At 30.6% G+C, this 14,715-nt stretch overlaps 1 protein-coding gene across 2 annotated transcripts; it reads right to left on the bottom strand.

The window, feature by feature from the left end:
• Positions 2,098-3,576, bottom strand: LOC104756071 (probable nucleoside diphosphate kinase 5). 2 transcript variants are annotated; one of them, XM_010478588.1, is made up of 5 exons: positions 3,345-3,576; positions 2,905-3,109; positions 2,698-2,805; positions 2,362-2,474; positions 2,098-2,262 (listed from the first exon to the last, which is right to left on the bottom strand). In XM_010478588.1, exons 2-5 carry the CDS (start codon positions 3,084-3,086, stop codon positions 2,231-2,233), a joined length of 435 nt encoding a protein of 144 aa, XP_010476890.1. In that variant the 5' UTR covers positions 3,087-3,109; positions 3,345-3,576; the 3' UTR covers positions 2,098-2,230. The 2 variants fall into 2 exon arrangements, with proteins under 2 accessions (XP_010476890.1, XP_010476889.1); XM_010478587.1 differs by having other exon boundaries at positions 2,905-3,117.

Genomic DNA, 14,715 nt, shown 5'->3' on the forward strand with positions numbered 1-14,715 from the left:
GTAAAAAATAGAAATTACACATTGGGTTCTTTTTTTACTCTCGAGTCCGCTCTCAGTCAAATGTTTATATCCCGAACGAATCAACTTATACATTTTCACGTGCGGAAAAAGAGTTGAGAAGTAGTAGTAAACGCTACACACTCGACAGTAGACAGATGGAAAGTGAAATTATGTAAGAGCACTGACGCTTATTTTTATTTTCTTTTGCAGATAAAGGAAACTTGGTGAACCCCACCACACATTCCCAATCACGTAAACTCATCCAATTAAGGATTGCCACATAATAATATCAACGTAAATGGCAAATTAATAGAGTATATATACAGATGTGAAATTAATAGAGTATATATACAACGTAAATGCCACATAATGTGAACCCCACCACACATTCCCAATCACTTGTAGTTTTTATTTTCCTTTTCGATCTGTTCATGAACACATACAGTATATGGATCTTATATACTGTAGTTTTTATTTCTTTTAGACAGACCAGTAACTTTTATATAGTTTGCATATGGTTTCAGTTTGCAATTATTTTGATAACGCAATAGCCATGATAAGAGAAATTCATCCCACCTATATATGGATCAGTCAAAAAGTCTTTCAACTTGCTTACAAGATATGTAAGTAAAATAAAATATAAAATGATCAGCAAACTCCAATATATAGAAAATTGCTGCATGTTACCGAATAAAGTAACATCATTAGATAGCTTCTTGGTCTCCATGAAACTTTGTCTTTTACTTCAACTTGCTCGGCTACCTTCTTCTGAATACTATCTTAAACTAGTTGGCAATTACATAAGAAGTGGAATATCATTATAAAAAAGATCGAGACTAATTAACTATAAGGTAAAACTAAACATTAATCCGAATGTTTGTAGCGACTGAACACTGACACGCACACAGGATTGATTTTAAAATGAAGTTAAATTAAGAAAAAGTGGGATTTTGGGACAAGGGTTAATTAGGATTAGGGACCACTTTAAACAGTGATTAATATGTGGATCATACAGTTAAGACGTTGCCTAAACTCTTGTGAATTGTGATTAAACACAAAATCTAGGGAGTTCTTAAGTTGTCTTTGTGATTTTCAAACAGTACACGTGTTAAGCATCTAAATTCTTTTGTTTACTCCATTTTAGAGCCATATATATATATATATATATATGTATGTATGTATTTTCTTTTAATTAGGTTGCTGGAATGAAATATATTATGTTGTTAATGGGATGCTCAATCGTCACGCAATTCGTCAGGATTACTTATATCCTAATCAGTTAAGTACCAACAAGTAATAAAGAATAAAATAATTATGATTATTCGAATTAAATAAAAATCATGTTGTTAAAGCAAATTTTAACCGAATGTGTAGTGGAAAACAAAAATAAAAGGGAGGCATAGTGACCGAATTTTGGAGTTGGTATTGTTACACTGTTTCAGTTCAATGCAGCATATTAGTTAAACTGGATTAGACACTAAATTTACCTCAAGTTAAATACCGAACATCGGTAATGTATTGGTCAAAATCCTACTCGTCACTATAGTCGTCAATTACAGGAAAAGTGTTTAGTTTATTACAATTAGAGAGTGAGGGAAAGAGAGAAAAAATCCTCGAGATCACAAAATTCACTAGAAACGATGAGAGATGGTTGAAGAAGAAGAAAAATAATCACGTGAGGATTGTTGAGGACGAGGCCCTTTTCTGTGTTTTTTTTCCAAACGTTTCCGTCACTTACTAAGATTTCCATTTCGGGAACTAAGTTTCTATTTCGGGAAATAATTATTTTCTCTCTCTTTCTCTCTTTTGCTTCCGTTCTAAGTTTTTTTTATACCCTTTTCTTTTCAAAATTTGTTAATTATATAATAATTCTAACAAGTTTTATCAGACTGAGTATGACCAGTGATCACAACCACTAGGCCTTCTTTGCAGATATTCCCAACTTACTTGGGCCAGGCCTGAGTTATGCATAAAGCTTTGGCTTTGGCTTTGGCTTTATGTACATTATCCTGATGTGTCAATGATTGAAATTTGGGTGATATGATAGCCTCTTTCCAAAAATGTTTTGATACAATTATGAATTATGGTGGATGGTGATTCCTTTTTCACTAGTCTTAATCATTTGGTAGAGGCAAAATTCAAAAAGTTCGATCCAAATCATAAGACTGATAAACCAACAGTTACAAGATTACAACACGAAATGGGGTCAAAGAACCTGTATTGGTGTTTCTTATAGTTCGTCATGTTGTGAAGCAATGTCACCTGGCAATTACAATGGGTTTTGGTAGGTCAGTGATCATATCAAATGTAATACTAAATCGAAAGAAGGAGACAGAGTTTTTAAGAAGCAAGATGGGTGACCTGGAACTACTACATCCTTGAAGAAAAACTTGATCTCTCGTTCAGCTGATGATGTTGAATCCGAGCCATGCACACAATTTCTTTGTGAGTCCTTACCACATAATGCTCTGATGCTGCAACAACAAGACAAAACCATATAGTAAACAGGATCAAAGAGCAACCTAACAAAGATTCATAACAAGTCAGAGAGAACGGTTTCAGATGACACAGCTTACGACTATATACATATAAGCCTCAAGATCGGGTTTGTAAATTCAAGAAATACAAGAAGAACCAAGCAAGTCTCAAAGCATCATCAACGGGGAGCCAAGTGTATTTTGGGGGAAAATAGCAAACCTGTGAGGGTGAGATATCTTAGCCTTTTGGGCATCTGTTGGCCCGATTAAATCACGCCAATGAGAAACAGCGTTTGGCTTCTCTAATACCATCACCAACACCGGACCACTTGGTTTCAAAGAAACAGTTCACACACACATTAGCAAACGCAGACAGAGCATGTATGTATGTATGTAACAAGAACTTAAAAAAGAAGAAGTTACAAACCTTGTCATGTATGTAACAAGATCATGAAAAAAGCTCTTTGATGAGTGCTCGTGGTAAAACGCAGAAGCAGTGTCCTTGTCCAGCTGAGTAAGCGTCTCCTTGACGATATTGAAACTAGCCTCCAGTATAATCCTTTTGATATCGTCGCTGTAGTTACCAGAGACTCCATCTGGCTTAATCATAGCCAATGTTCTCTCCTCACTACCTAAACACCTAAACAGAGGGGTTTTTAGCACATCAAATAATGAAAAACAACTGGATTGAACTTATTAACATCTACGAGACTCATCCGGGAATCACTAATCATTTAGATTCGGAAAGAGAGAGAGAGAGAGAGGGAGGTGTTATCAATTGGATTGAGACCCAAATCGCAGATCCATTTCAATTGAGTTTCGACTGTTCATTCATACGAAGGAAACCCTAAGATTTGTATCGCTTACCTAACTGGCGACAAGGAGACAGAGAGTAGAAGCAGGAGGAGGAAGACTAGTTGATGTCGGAATCCTGACATAAAATTGATCGGCGAACAAAACTTTCAGTGAGAATCAGGCGGAAGAATCAGGGAAGTTGTAACTTTGAGATTAAAGCCAAATTGTGTTCGTCGAGTTCGCTCCTCCGGCGCGTTTAATATCGAGTTTGCTACTCACGATTATTCACGATTATTCCCTAACCCCCCCCCCCGCCCCCCACGGTTTTTTTTTTGTTTTATAAAAATAAAACCATAAAAAATTTATATGTAATTCGGTTTGGTTACGGTTCGGTTTTTTCGATTTATGGTTTTTTCGGTTTCATCAAAAATGAAACCATATAAAAATCCGGTTTCATCAAAAATGAAACCATATAAAAATCATATGTATCACAGTTTCATTCGGTTTCGAGTTGGTTCCGGTTTTTAACGGTTATTCCATGCTTTTTAAAATAAATAGTTGATACATAACTAAAAATAAGCATAAAAGTAAAACCTAAATATAATTCAAAAAAAGAGAATCCAGATTTAGTTTTTGTAAACCCTTGGTAGTTTGAGTTGCAGACATGCAGGAGAGGAGACACATCGTAGGAGGAACAAAGACAATGACAATAAGTAATTATGAATATATAGGTTAGAAAATAGAGACTTAGGGTTTTTCGATAGTTAATAGGAGATCAATAATTATAAGTTCAATAAAAAAAAATTATTGATATTGTTATAAAATATAAATTTATAAGCTTGAGAAACTAAATATATCTAATTATCCTAAATTTTTATAAAAAAACCAAAAAAACCATTCGATTTTACAGTTTTTAACCAGATCAAACTTAAACCATTTGGTTAATAAATATGACAATCAAATGGATTTTCAGACTAAACCATAACCAAATCAAACCATTTATTTCAGTTTAGTTCGGTTCGGTTATTTGGATTACGGTTTTTTTTCCACCCCTAATAAATCATTGAAAACACTACAATGGATCTCATGATTCTCATTTTCTTTAAGTAATTGATTAAATGTTTTTTTTTCTTCTCGATCTTATATTATCTTACTTTTATGCATCCCTATATATTGCCCAGCTTCTTCTTCTTATTTGAAAATTCCCTCCTTTTTAAAAGAAAATAACTTATTATTTTTGACTTCAGATCCAATTCTAAATAATAAAAAATGTTGCCCAACTCTAAGGATTTATTACCTAATCAAATAACATTAATTCCAGTTATTCTTTAGTGCAAAACTATTGAATTTAGAAAGATTCCATCATAACATGAAATTAGTGCAAGCATATTCACCAAGAATCCTCTATATATTAATAGAGAAGTATTTTGTTGAAAATGTTGATGTGTCGTCACCAGAGCGATTTGAAGATTTAATTGCAATTAAGCATCTCAAGATAAACATATTTACAAAATAAGTCTTTTGATTTATTAAATGTACCATTAAAATATATAATGAAATATTTATTTCATTATTATTTACATAAATGTGTCATTAGAATATATAAGGTAATGTTTCTTTCTATTAGTTTTTAAAAATGAAAGTCTTCATCAACTATTTAAAAAAAAAAATATAGTTAACAATTTAATTATCATTTTCATAACATATTTAATTATTTAAAGTAAATTACATTTCATAAAATATTAAAAAACTTATTCATCTATTTAACTTTTTGAAATACAAAAGTTATTTTCCGATTTAAAAAAATTTGATGACTATTCAAGTACTCCCTCTGTTTCACAATAAGTGTCATTTTGACACATTTTACACAAATTAAGAAAATATTAAAATATACATATATGCTATTATTTAATAAATGTTTAATAGGTTAATTTAATCATAGATTAATGGTAAAATTAGAAAATCTAATGAAAAATATGCATTAAAAATAAAAAATAGTGCATTGAAAATGTAAAATGACACTATTTGTGAAACAGAAATAAAATTCTAACACTCTTTATGAAATAAAGAGAATATATATTAAAAATTGATTATCACAATAATCTTAAAAATAAATAACATTATCACAATAATTAACATTCTTTTCCATATTTCACGGGTGAAACATATTTTTACACAAAATAATTAAATGTAAATTTGAATAAAATAAATAAATATATGTGTAAAATTATTATTATGACACTAGATTCCAAATACTAATTTTACTTGTAATAATTTTATTTGAGTCGATTTATCCCGCATATAGTGCGGGTTGTTACCTAGTAATCGTTATTTTGTATTGGATAATGCAGCCACGTTGAATAGTTTTTATATTGATCTTTACGGTAAAACTGATGAAGAGACAATAACATTACAGATATCACATTTGGTTTCTTTGAAAACATAATATAAGAAGAAATTGAGAGGTATGTAATTTTAGTGGTTAAAAATGAAAATAAAAATCTAAATTCTCGTACTTACTAAAAAAAAAAAAGGATCAATGGTGAAATTCATCTTTGGGCTACAAAATAAAAGACACAAAATGTTTCATGTTATCTTTATAGCATATCTTGAGTATAAATGCAATTGTAATTATCAGGGAGAAAACAAAAATTTATTGAGAATTGTCCTTATCATTAATTCAAAAGATGTTGCACTATCATTATTATATTTTTGTTTAAAAATAAAACTTCAGTGTTTAAAATTGAAATTTCAGAATTTTTTGAAATAGTCTTCTAAAATGAATAGTGACATATATAATTTATTCATGGTTACCAAACAACTCAAAATATATGAAAGATAGAAACAAAATTTTATTTTAAATAAGTATTGTACTATCTCGAAATATATATAGACTATGAGATATCATGTGTTGTAAAGTATGGATCAACATTTTTCTAAAAATTATAATATTTTTATAATAATTATTTTATATTTTTGTAAAAAAGTTATTTTGTTTAAGACAATATTTACTTTTAATATTATAATTGTTTGGTAAATTTACATATATCTTTTAAAATACTAATTATTTTAGAATATTATAGTATTTTAATTTGTTTGATGTATATTACAGTTTTATATTGTTTGTTTGTTGTATTTACATTATTATTTTGTTAAAATTAGTATTTTAATTTGCTTTATTGTTGCTACGAACTCTTGAGGCCATTAGTATTTTAATTTGCTTTATTGTTGCTACGAACTCTTGAGGCCATTCGTGGATAATAGTTTGTAGTATTTTCTGCCACATATTCCAATCTTCAAGACGCTTGATTATAAATATATATATATATATATATATATATATATCTATATATTTTTGCCAAATTATATTGTCTAAATTAGTTTTTTCTGCAATTTTTCTATGTGTTGCTAGTCATTGATGCAGATTTTAGCTTCCTCGTGATTCTTTAGTTTGTGCTTCATAGTATCTTTTTTACCACATATTCCGATCTTCAACAAGTATTCGTGGTCCAATTAATTAGGATATCCTACAATTATCTATGATTAGTTACTCATTGATGTAGATTCTAGCTAGCTTCCTCTTGATTCTATAAAGAAGAAAGGATCATTCCGGCTTATTAGTGTACTTGTTATTGAAAATGCATATGTAGTGTAATTTATATTTAGCATACTCCAACGTGCGCCAGAACTGAGAGACCTCATTGACATTTCAAAATTTCAATGGTTTTTTGTTCACTAACATTATCTGTAAAACTTGATGTTACTTATCATTGGTATAGATTTTGGAAATTTTCCTCCTGTTGGCGCAAGTTGGAGTATGCGGACTGATGCAGCTCGATGAGAATTATAATTTCACCACTGTTTCCTCCACCTTTTTTCTTTGTAATCATAGAGTACGTCGGAGTAGTGTCTTAATCTCATATAGTAAACAAAAATATCTTTTGGCGCACTAAGACCATCTCCAATGGTTTTCTCTATTTTTTCCTCTATAATAGAGGAACTCTATAATAAATGTGATTTTTACTCCAATGGTCTTCTATTCTCACCTCTAAAATAGAGATTGCTATTTTTCTTCTATTTATAGAGGAACCTTTGTAAAAAATAAATAGGGTTCCTCTATAAATAGAGAAGAAAATAGCAATATCTATTTTAGAGGTGAGAATAGAAGACCATTGGAATAAAACTCACATCTATTATAGAGTCAAAAATAAAGGACCATTGGAGATGCCCTAATCAAACAATATATATTGTTATGCTTCTGTCTCATAGGCACTTCGAGTATGAAGTCGAATTTGTTCGAAACTCGATCATTTTTAATTATTTTGATAGAACGTGGAAAATTTTAACTATCTTTGTTTGCTCCATATCAAAACTAATTGAATAGTAATATTAAACACTACTCCCTTTGGATTTTTTAGTTGTCATTCTAGAGTAAAAATTTTGTTTTCCAATAATTGTGGTTTTAGGTTTCCAATGCATATGTTTGGTAAAAATATCAATTTTATTCCAACTATTTTAATGCTTTGACCAATAAAAAAATTAGAAAATATATTAAAGAAGGGGTATAATAGAACATTGATATATTTTCTTAATTTGTGTGCAAAACTCTAGAACGACAAGTAAAAAAAACTGGAGGGAGTATGAAACAAATTTTATCACGGGTGAACACTTAGCTGAGCGTATTCAGATCATTTGAAAAAAAATATCGGTAGCAAAAAAAGGAAAGTAGCTAGCCACATTAAATGACAGTAAACAAGTGGTTGCGCATTTAACTAAAGACTAGAAAACAAATTAAGAAAAACAAGAAAATTTAGACATTCGAAATCAAGACACAGAGGTGAAAAACAAAGAAAAAAAGATCTAGAGGTGAATCTGTTGGTAGATTCTTCCTTGTTGTGGCGAGCTCATCCTTGGCGCAAGCGAGCTCATAATTGGTGCAAGAGAAGAAACGAGTTAAGGTATTTTCTTCTTGGAACGAGCCCTACCCTTCTTCTTGGAATAGTTAAAGCTGTTTTCAATAGTTGTGGCTAGTAATTCTGATGGAGAATGAGATTGTTGGCGACCGACCTGATAGACAGTCCTTTAGTTTTTTGTCTTTGAGGAACTGTTCCCGTTTGCCGGGAAAGCTTCCATTTCTTTCGGATAGAAAGAAGAGAGTTGTGCCAAGTTTTAAGAAGAGGTTCTTTCAAGGAAACCGTTAGATGAGTTCGATGGAGAAGAGCACAAATGCTCTGTGTATTGGAAGTACATTGAATGGTTTCTTATAGCTGCAATCACTGTCATGATAATTTCAACCATTTCGATTTGTTTCTTGTGAGGCAAGCAATATTAAAGAATATGTTTGTGGAAATTCGAGGTGTTTCTACTAATGACTTATAGGATCAAGACTCGTTAGTGCAGTTATGGTTGGAGTAATTGTATGCCTTCTTGCTGCATGGTTCTACTGTGAAACAGACAGAGAAAATGTAGCAAATTTTTTTGATTTATTGATATGTGATTGAAACTCTCATGGGTCTTCCATTGGTTGAATATATAAGAAGAACATACTTGCATGTGGAGACATGTGAAATATTAACAGACCGACTCAAGCTGAATCCAAAATAAATACTCTTTTGCATATGTTTTGCATATGTTTTGCATAAGATTTGCTTAAGATTTTCGTAAGATTTTCATAGTATTTGCATAATATTTATTATTTAATTTTTGTTGCAATTCTCTTGTTTATTATGATAAATATTTATACCACAATTTAAATAAACAATCCTAGCTAGCAAAATGGATATATCTTTTATCTTCATTTCTTTTAAAACTTTTTTTTAAAATTATATATATGAGTATTTACCAAATTTTTCACCTAACAAAAAATTGGTCTAGATCAGCCCAACCAATATCAACTTAGAGCACACAACCTTTAATATTAAGAAAAGGAGGTAAACAAATAATTTTGTTAATTTTGTACTCTATATACTTATCATTATATTGTTTAACATGAATTTGGTTTTGTGGTGTTGAAATTAGTTTCGTGTGGAGAAATTGAATCTGTGGATAACAGATTTCAGAAGACGAGACAGCAAGAAGCATACACTCATCAATGCCAATATATCAAATAAGCTTGCGGCTAACATTAGCCGCAGTGAATTCCCAACAGCATATAACTTAGTTTGAGTGTAACATCCCCAATTTTAATTGATAACTAGGCATGTTTATTATTAAGTTTCAGCTCATTAGTGATCCATGAAATCCCAATCATCCATCACTTAAAATACCAAATATTGTGTTGTTTGTGTGTGGCAGAAATAAAATGTGATTGTGTGTTGGGGACACGAACATGAGATTTGTTTCGTGTCTCATGATAGGTGGACTTGGGTTTGGTTCGTGTTGTATGAGCATGGGATTGGTTATGCATGGTGATCGGACGATCATGAGATTTTTTCATACCGTTTAATTGATGAACATGGGATTTGGTTTGTGCCATGCTAAGCTAATGGGAATTCGGTTTAGTGATGTTGTTGATGAATGTATATATCGATGAGTATGTAGTGTTTAAATATAGTTGAAGTAATATTATGATTATATAGTATATACTAGGTTGAGTATTATGTAAATCTGTTATGCTTATTGTCAAGAACGTGGAATGCTATGCAATGGTTTTTTGAATATGAATTGATTGTTGTCATTGTATTTTAGTGGGAAGTATTGCCCAATGAGTAATTAAATCATGAAGGGCTAAAATACAAACGTTTAGGTTTTTAGTTTAGGCCCACCAATGTTTTTGAAAAAATCCAACTTGTATCAAATAATTTATACGTTTTGATTTTTTAATTTTTTTGGTAACAATGTTAAGTAGTTATACCAATAGGCCCAAGCAGTAACAACGTATCATATCTGAAGATTACAGTGGCACAAATTTGATTACCAGATAAAAGACATGTCACAAATTGATACCATGACTGATTTGGACTTCTAACTCCATAAGAGATTAAGAGTTCACATATCCAGGCATGTTCAATCAAACGAATCTAACAGTATCATCGAAGCTAATCTTAATTTGATGCAAAACTAAATATATATAGACAAAAAGCACCTAGAATTCTACACACAAAAGTCAAAACCATATTCGATTTCCGCCATGAAATAAAAAATTCTTCATTCGAATTTCGCATAGATTCTCCAAAAACAGATAAATCAAAACATACATGATGATGATAACACTCAGCAGATCCAGACGTCTCTTTGTTTTTACCAAGTCAAAGCAGATGCTTCAAATTCGTCTCTTTGTTTTCCGAAAGACGAGAGAAAGAAGACGAAGAATGGGAGAAAAAATCTATTAAACTTTGCTAATAGAAAAAAAAATCTATTAAACCTCTAAGTGCTAAACCCAACTCAATACCAAATGTAATACAAGATTCTCGATGTATTTCCCAACATTAATGAAACTATACGCCTGTAGGGATTAGTGCGTGAGACCGCGGCTTGTTCGTGAAAGCACAGAGGAATTCAAATACCTCGTTTATAGTTGCGAATAGGTCACCGGTTCGAATCTGTAGATAGTCATTTTTTCAAAAAATTTAATATTAATGAAACTATTACGTCGTTTATTTTAATTACTTATATTGTTCAGAACTTTGCTAAGACCATTAAGAGGCACCGTTACAGTTGCTCTAAAAACTCTATTTAAAAACCGATTCTTAGCTTATTTTGGAATTTTGATTAATTTTTGACTTTTTGTTAGCTTTTAAACTAAAAACCTCTATTAAAATCCACCATTGGAGGTTGTCTGACAACATGAGGTAAAAGGAATTGGAGAGCCTTTAGCATTCTCCAACTTATTTCTGTACGGAGGTCATCATTGAAGTTTTCAATGTGTCTGTCCCTAAAATCAAACTTTGTACCCTAAAAATAAATCGTATTGAAAATTAACTCTACTGTACTACTAATTAACAACGAATGTGGTTTATGTAGTAGAGTAACAATTTTAATTAGATGAATCAATACAATCAAAACTTAAACGTATTAACAATACTAATTATGAAAAAAAACAAGATGGACGGTGGAAGACAGAGGACATGACCGTCTTAGAGTGGACGGATACATAAGCCGGAATTCGCAAAGACGTCTTGTGGTGTAGCATTCCAACTTAAGATCTACCAAAATCTCATAGTTTTGTTTCTCTTTTCTTTTATATATTCAATTAACTGATATTGACATGTACAAATATAATCTACTTGGCTTCGTTGGCAAAAAAAAANAAAAAAAAAAAAAAAAAAAAAAGATGGACGGTGGAAGACACAGGACATGACCGTCTTAGAGTGGACGGGTGCATAAGCCGGAATTCGCAAAGACGTCTTATTAGTGGTGTAGCATTCGAACTTAAGATCTACCAAAATCTCATAGTTTTGTTTCTCTTTTCTTTTATATATTCAATTAACTGATATTGACATGTACAAATATAATCTACTTGGCTTCGTTGCCAAAAAAAAAAGAAAATTGACTTCTTTTAAATTCTTGCTGTGACTGATGATACCAAAATCAACATAGATGTTTTAGCTGGACGGTGCAAATACTCTCAGTATTTTATTTTAAATCAAGTGTTACGGTATTATCAGTTTAGTTGCAAAACAGTTCGGTATTAACATAATGCAGAGCTTATGAATAATACTGGTTATAGTTTAAGCATATAAGTAAGAACAAATTTTTATTAGGTACAAAAATGAAGAAATACTAATATATTAAATTATATATTATAAGAAAAATAAATTAGTTTTAAAATAAATGAAGATACAATTATATCCAGGAATATTTATTTAAATTTTGGATTAAAATTTGATCATAAAAACCAAGAGAATTGCAACAAAAGTTAAATAATAAGTATTATGCAAAGCTTATGCAAAAAGTATAGTTAGTTTGCATTAAAAATATAATTCTATTGGAAAGAAAGTAAAACTCATGAAAACTATTTAAATATAAAAGAATAGTACGTAATTATAAGTTTTAGATCCAAATATGAAAGAAAATTATTGAACGATGCAAAATTGTGTATTTTTGCTATTGAAAAGAATTCATCCATGCTTCAATATATTAACTCTAATAAGGTCTCACGAAAAAAAAAAAAAAACTCTAATAAGGTCTTAAGTTTTTAAAGCCGCAATTTTCATGGACGGTGCAAGTTAAAAAGGAAGCTGTTGGTACAATTATACTTCATAACATAAAAGAAGTACGCTATTAATTTTCTGCCCATCAAAATAGACCTGAACCGTCCATAGATATGTTTTCTCATCGTTCCCATTAATCATTATGATTTATGCATGTTACACTTCTTCATTTCTCCTAAATTACATTTTCATTTTTTGGTATTTATTAAAAATTAAGTAAACACAATTTGATAACAAAATGATACTATCCACAAAATAAATAGTACTTATAGCTAAAGGAAGTGCAAGTGACACAATCAAAAATCAAAGCTAATCTATACTATAATCAATGCCCCGCGGTTGTTTTGACAAAAATGTTGACACGCCGATAAGTTTACTACTCCATGTTGAAAGTTGGACCAACTCAATAATTTGTTAAACCGAGTCTCACGAATCAAAAGTCTAAGTGTACATTTTAAATTTATACATTTTTAAATTGTGTTGAATATTTCTGTTTGACTTTGTTTAGTCTACTTGATTATATTTATTTGGAGTAATATAGTTTAGCGTGCTAGCTGTTCAAGAAGCTGGAAACCGATTAAAACACTAAATTTTGACGTATAGCAACATAAACATAATACTTAACGACATGAAATGATGATTCGGGATCAATCACATAGGCACGACTAAATAATTAAGTAAAAATAGACATGAAATTATTCTATGTTGGTTGTGTTGGGTTCATGGACCACGTACGATTGCTTTCGTATCACACCATATAATATGTGTAGGATATTTTGAAACACTTGGAATGCTTTTGGTCACACACCATCTTGTACATATGCAAATAGTCGGTTGCAGATGAGAGTGTCATAGGCTTTTTCCATCGAGCGAATCTGAGACCACCGAGTATAGTCATGAATGGAGTTTCTCCTGTATATCATATATGGATTGGAGATAAAAAAAAAAAAAAAATTTGTTTTAAAGATAACATTATTTATATTTGAGTTCATATCGATTTTGTCTCTAACCTGTTAAACTAATCACATGGGCAATTTTCCATTGCAGAAAAACAAATAGGTTTAACAATGAATTGGTTTTAATTTGAACCATAATTTCTTAACGAAACAGGTTAGTTTTTCATTGTTAACAAAAATGGTCAGAATGATATTGGTAAAGTTTAATTAACGCTAGGTAGTAATTCCGCTAAATAAATAATTTTTTGTTTTGTATGCCGTAGTACTTATTTTAAGCAGAAAGTACATTTATGTCCCATCTATTTGCGGCTAAGTTTTCTTTTATGATTGTGTGTAAAACTATTCATAACTTACCAAACCCCATTTTTCTTATGATTTTTCTTTTTATTTTCTCAAAACAACTACCAACCGATCTTCAAAGGTCTTGGTGTCGAATTATTTATTTGCTTCTCGTGGCGTTTCTTACTTTATAGTATTTAAAAATAATACTATATGTATTTATATTTATAGAGATAAAATGTGATAGTCAACATTCTCCGGTTAATCCACTAAAGTGCAATCTGTTAGTTTGGGGAAATTGGAGGGTAAAATAGTCATGAATGGAGTTTCTCCTTTGCTTCCTCGCCCTTAATACTACACGCGTCCGGTTAGACTCGGAACTCTCTTTGACTATATATATTACCACACCTTTTTCGTTCCATCATTTCTAAACACACACACACACATTGCTTTGTTCTATTTTTTTGGCCTGAGTGAAATACAACATATATGTCTTCTTAATTTGGTTGGTAAAACATAGCCAGCTATGATGTTCATTACGCAACTCGCAAAACTTTATACTACAAAGATAAATATAACACCGGTTGACGAAGTAAATACCCTGTTTACCCAAACAAAAAGAGAAGTAAAAGTAAAACTCCTCTTGTTCTCACGTTATATTGATTGGTACTACTAAGAAACATTAACACATCTAGTTACTTTGATAAATTGGTAATTTTAATATATAATAAAAGATTAATACTTACTAGTTCTTAATATGCATTAGTAAAACTCCTTTACTAAAATCACACCCTTTCATTCAAAACCTTAATTTCTTTATAAAATAAAAATAAAAAGAAAGCCTTTTCTTTTGTCCCAATCATATCTGCTAATTTTAATTAACATGTTTAGGAATCTTGGATTGGACAAGAAATTCTACTACATTACTATACGCCACGTAAATACAACGTATGGTTATTTTTTCACGTTAAATTTTTTGTATTATTCCTATAACATACGTCTTTTCTAAAAATTAAAAGAAAGACATGTATCATGAAAAGGTATCATAATCAGAAT

The sequence above is a fragment of the Camelina sativa genome, chromosome 17 (genome assembly GCF_000633955.1).
Source record: "Camelina sativa cultivar DH55 chromosome 17, Cs, whole genome shotgun sequence".
In the NCBI taxonomy this organism is placed as follows: Eukaryota; Viridiplantae; Streptophyta; class Magnoliopsida; order Brassicales; family Brassicaceae; genus Camelina; species Camelina sativa.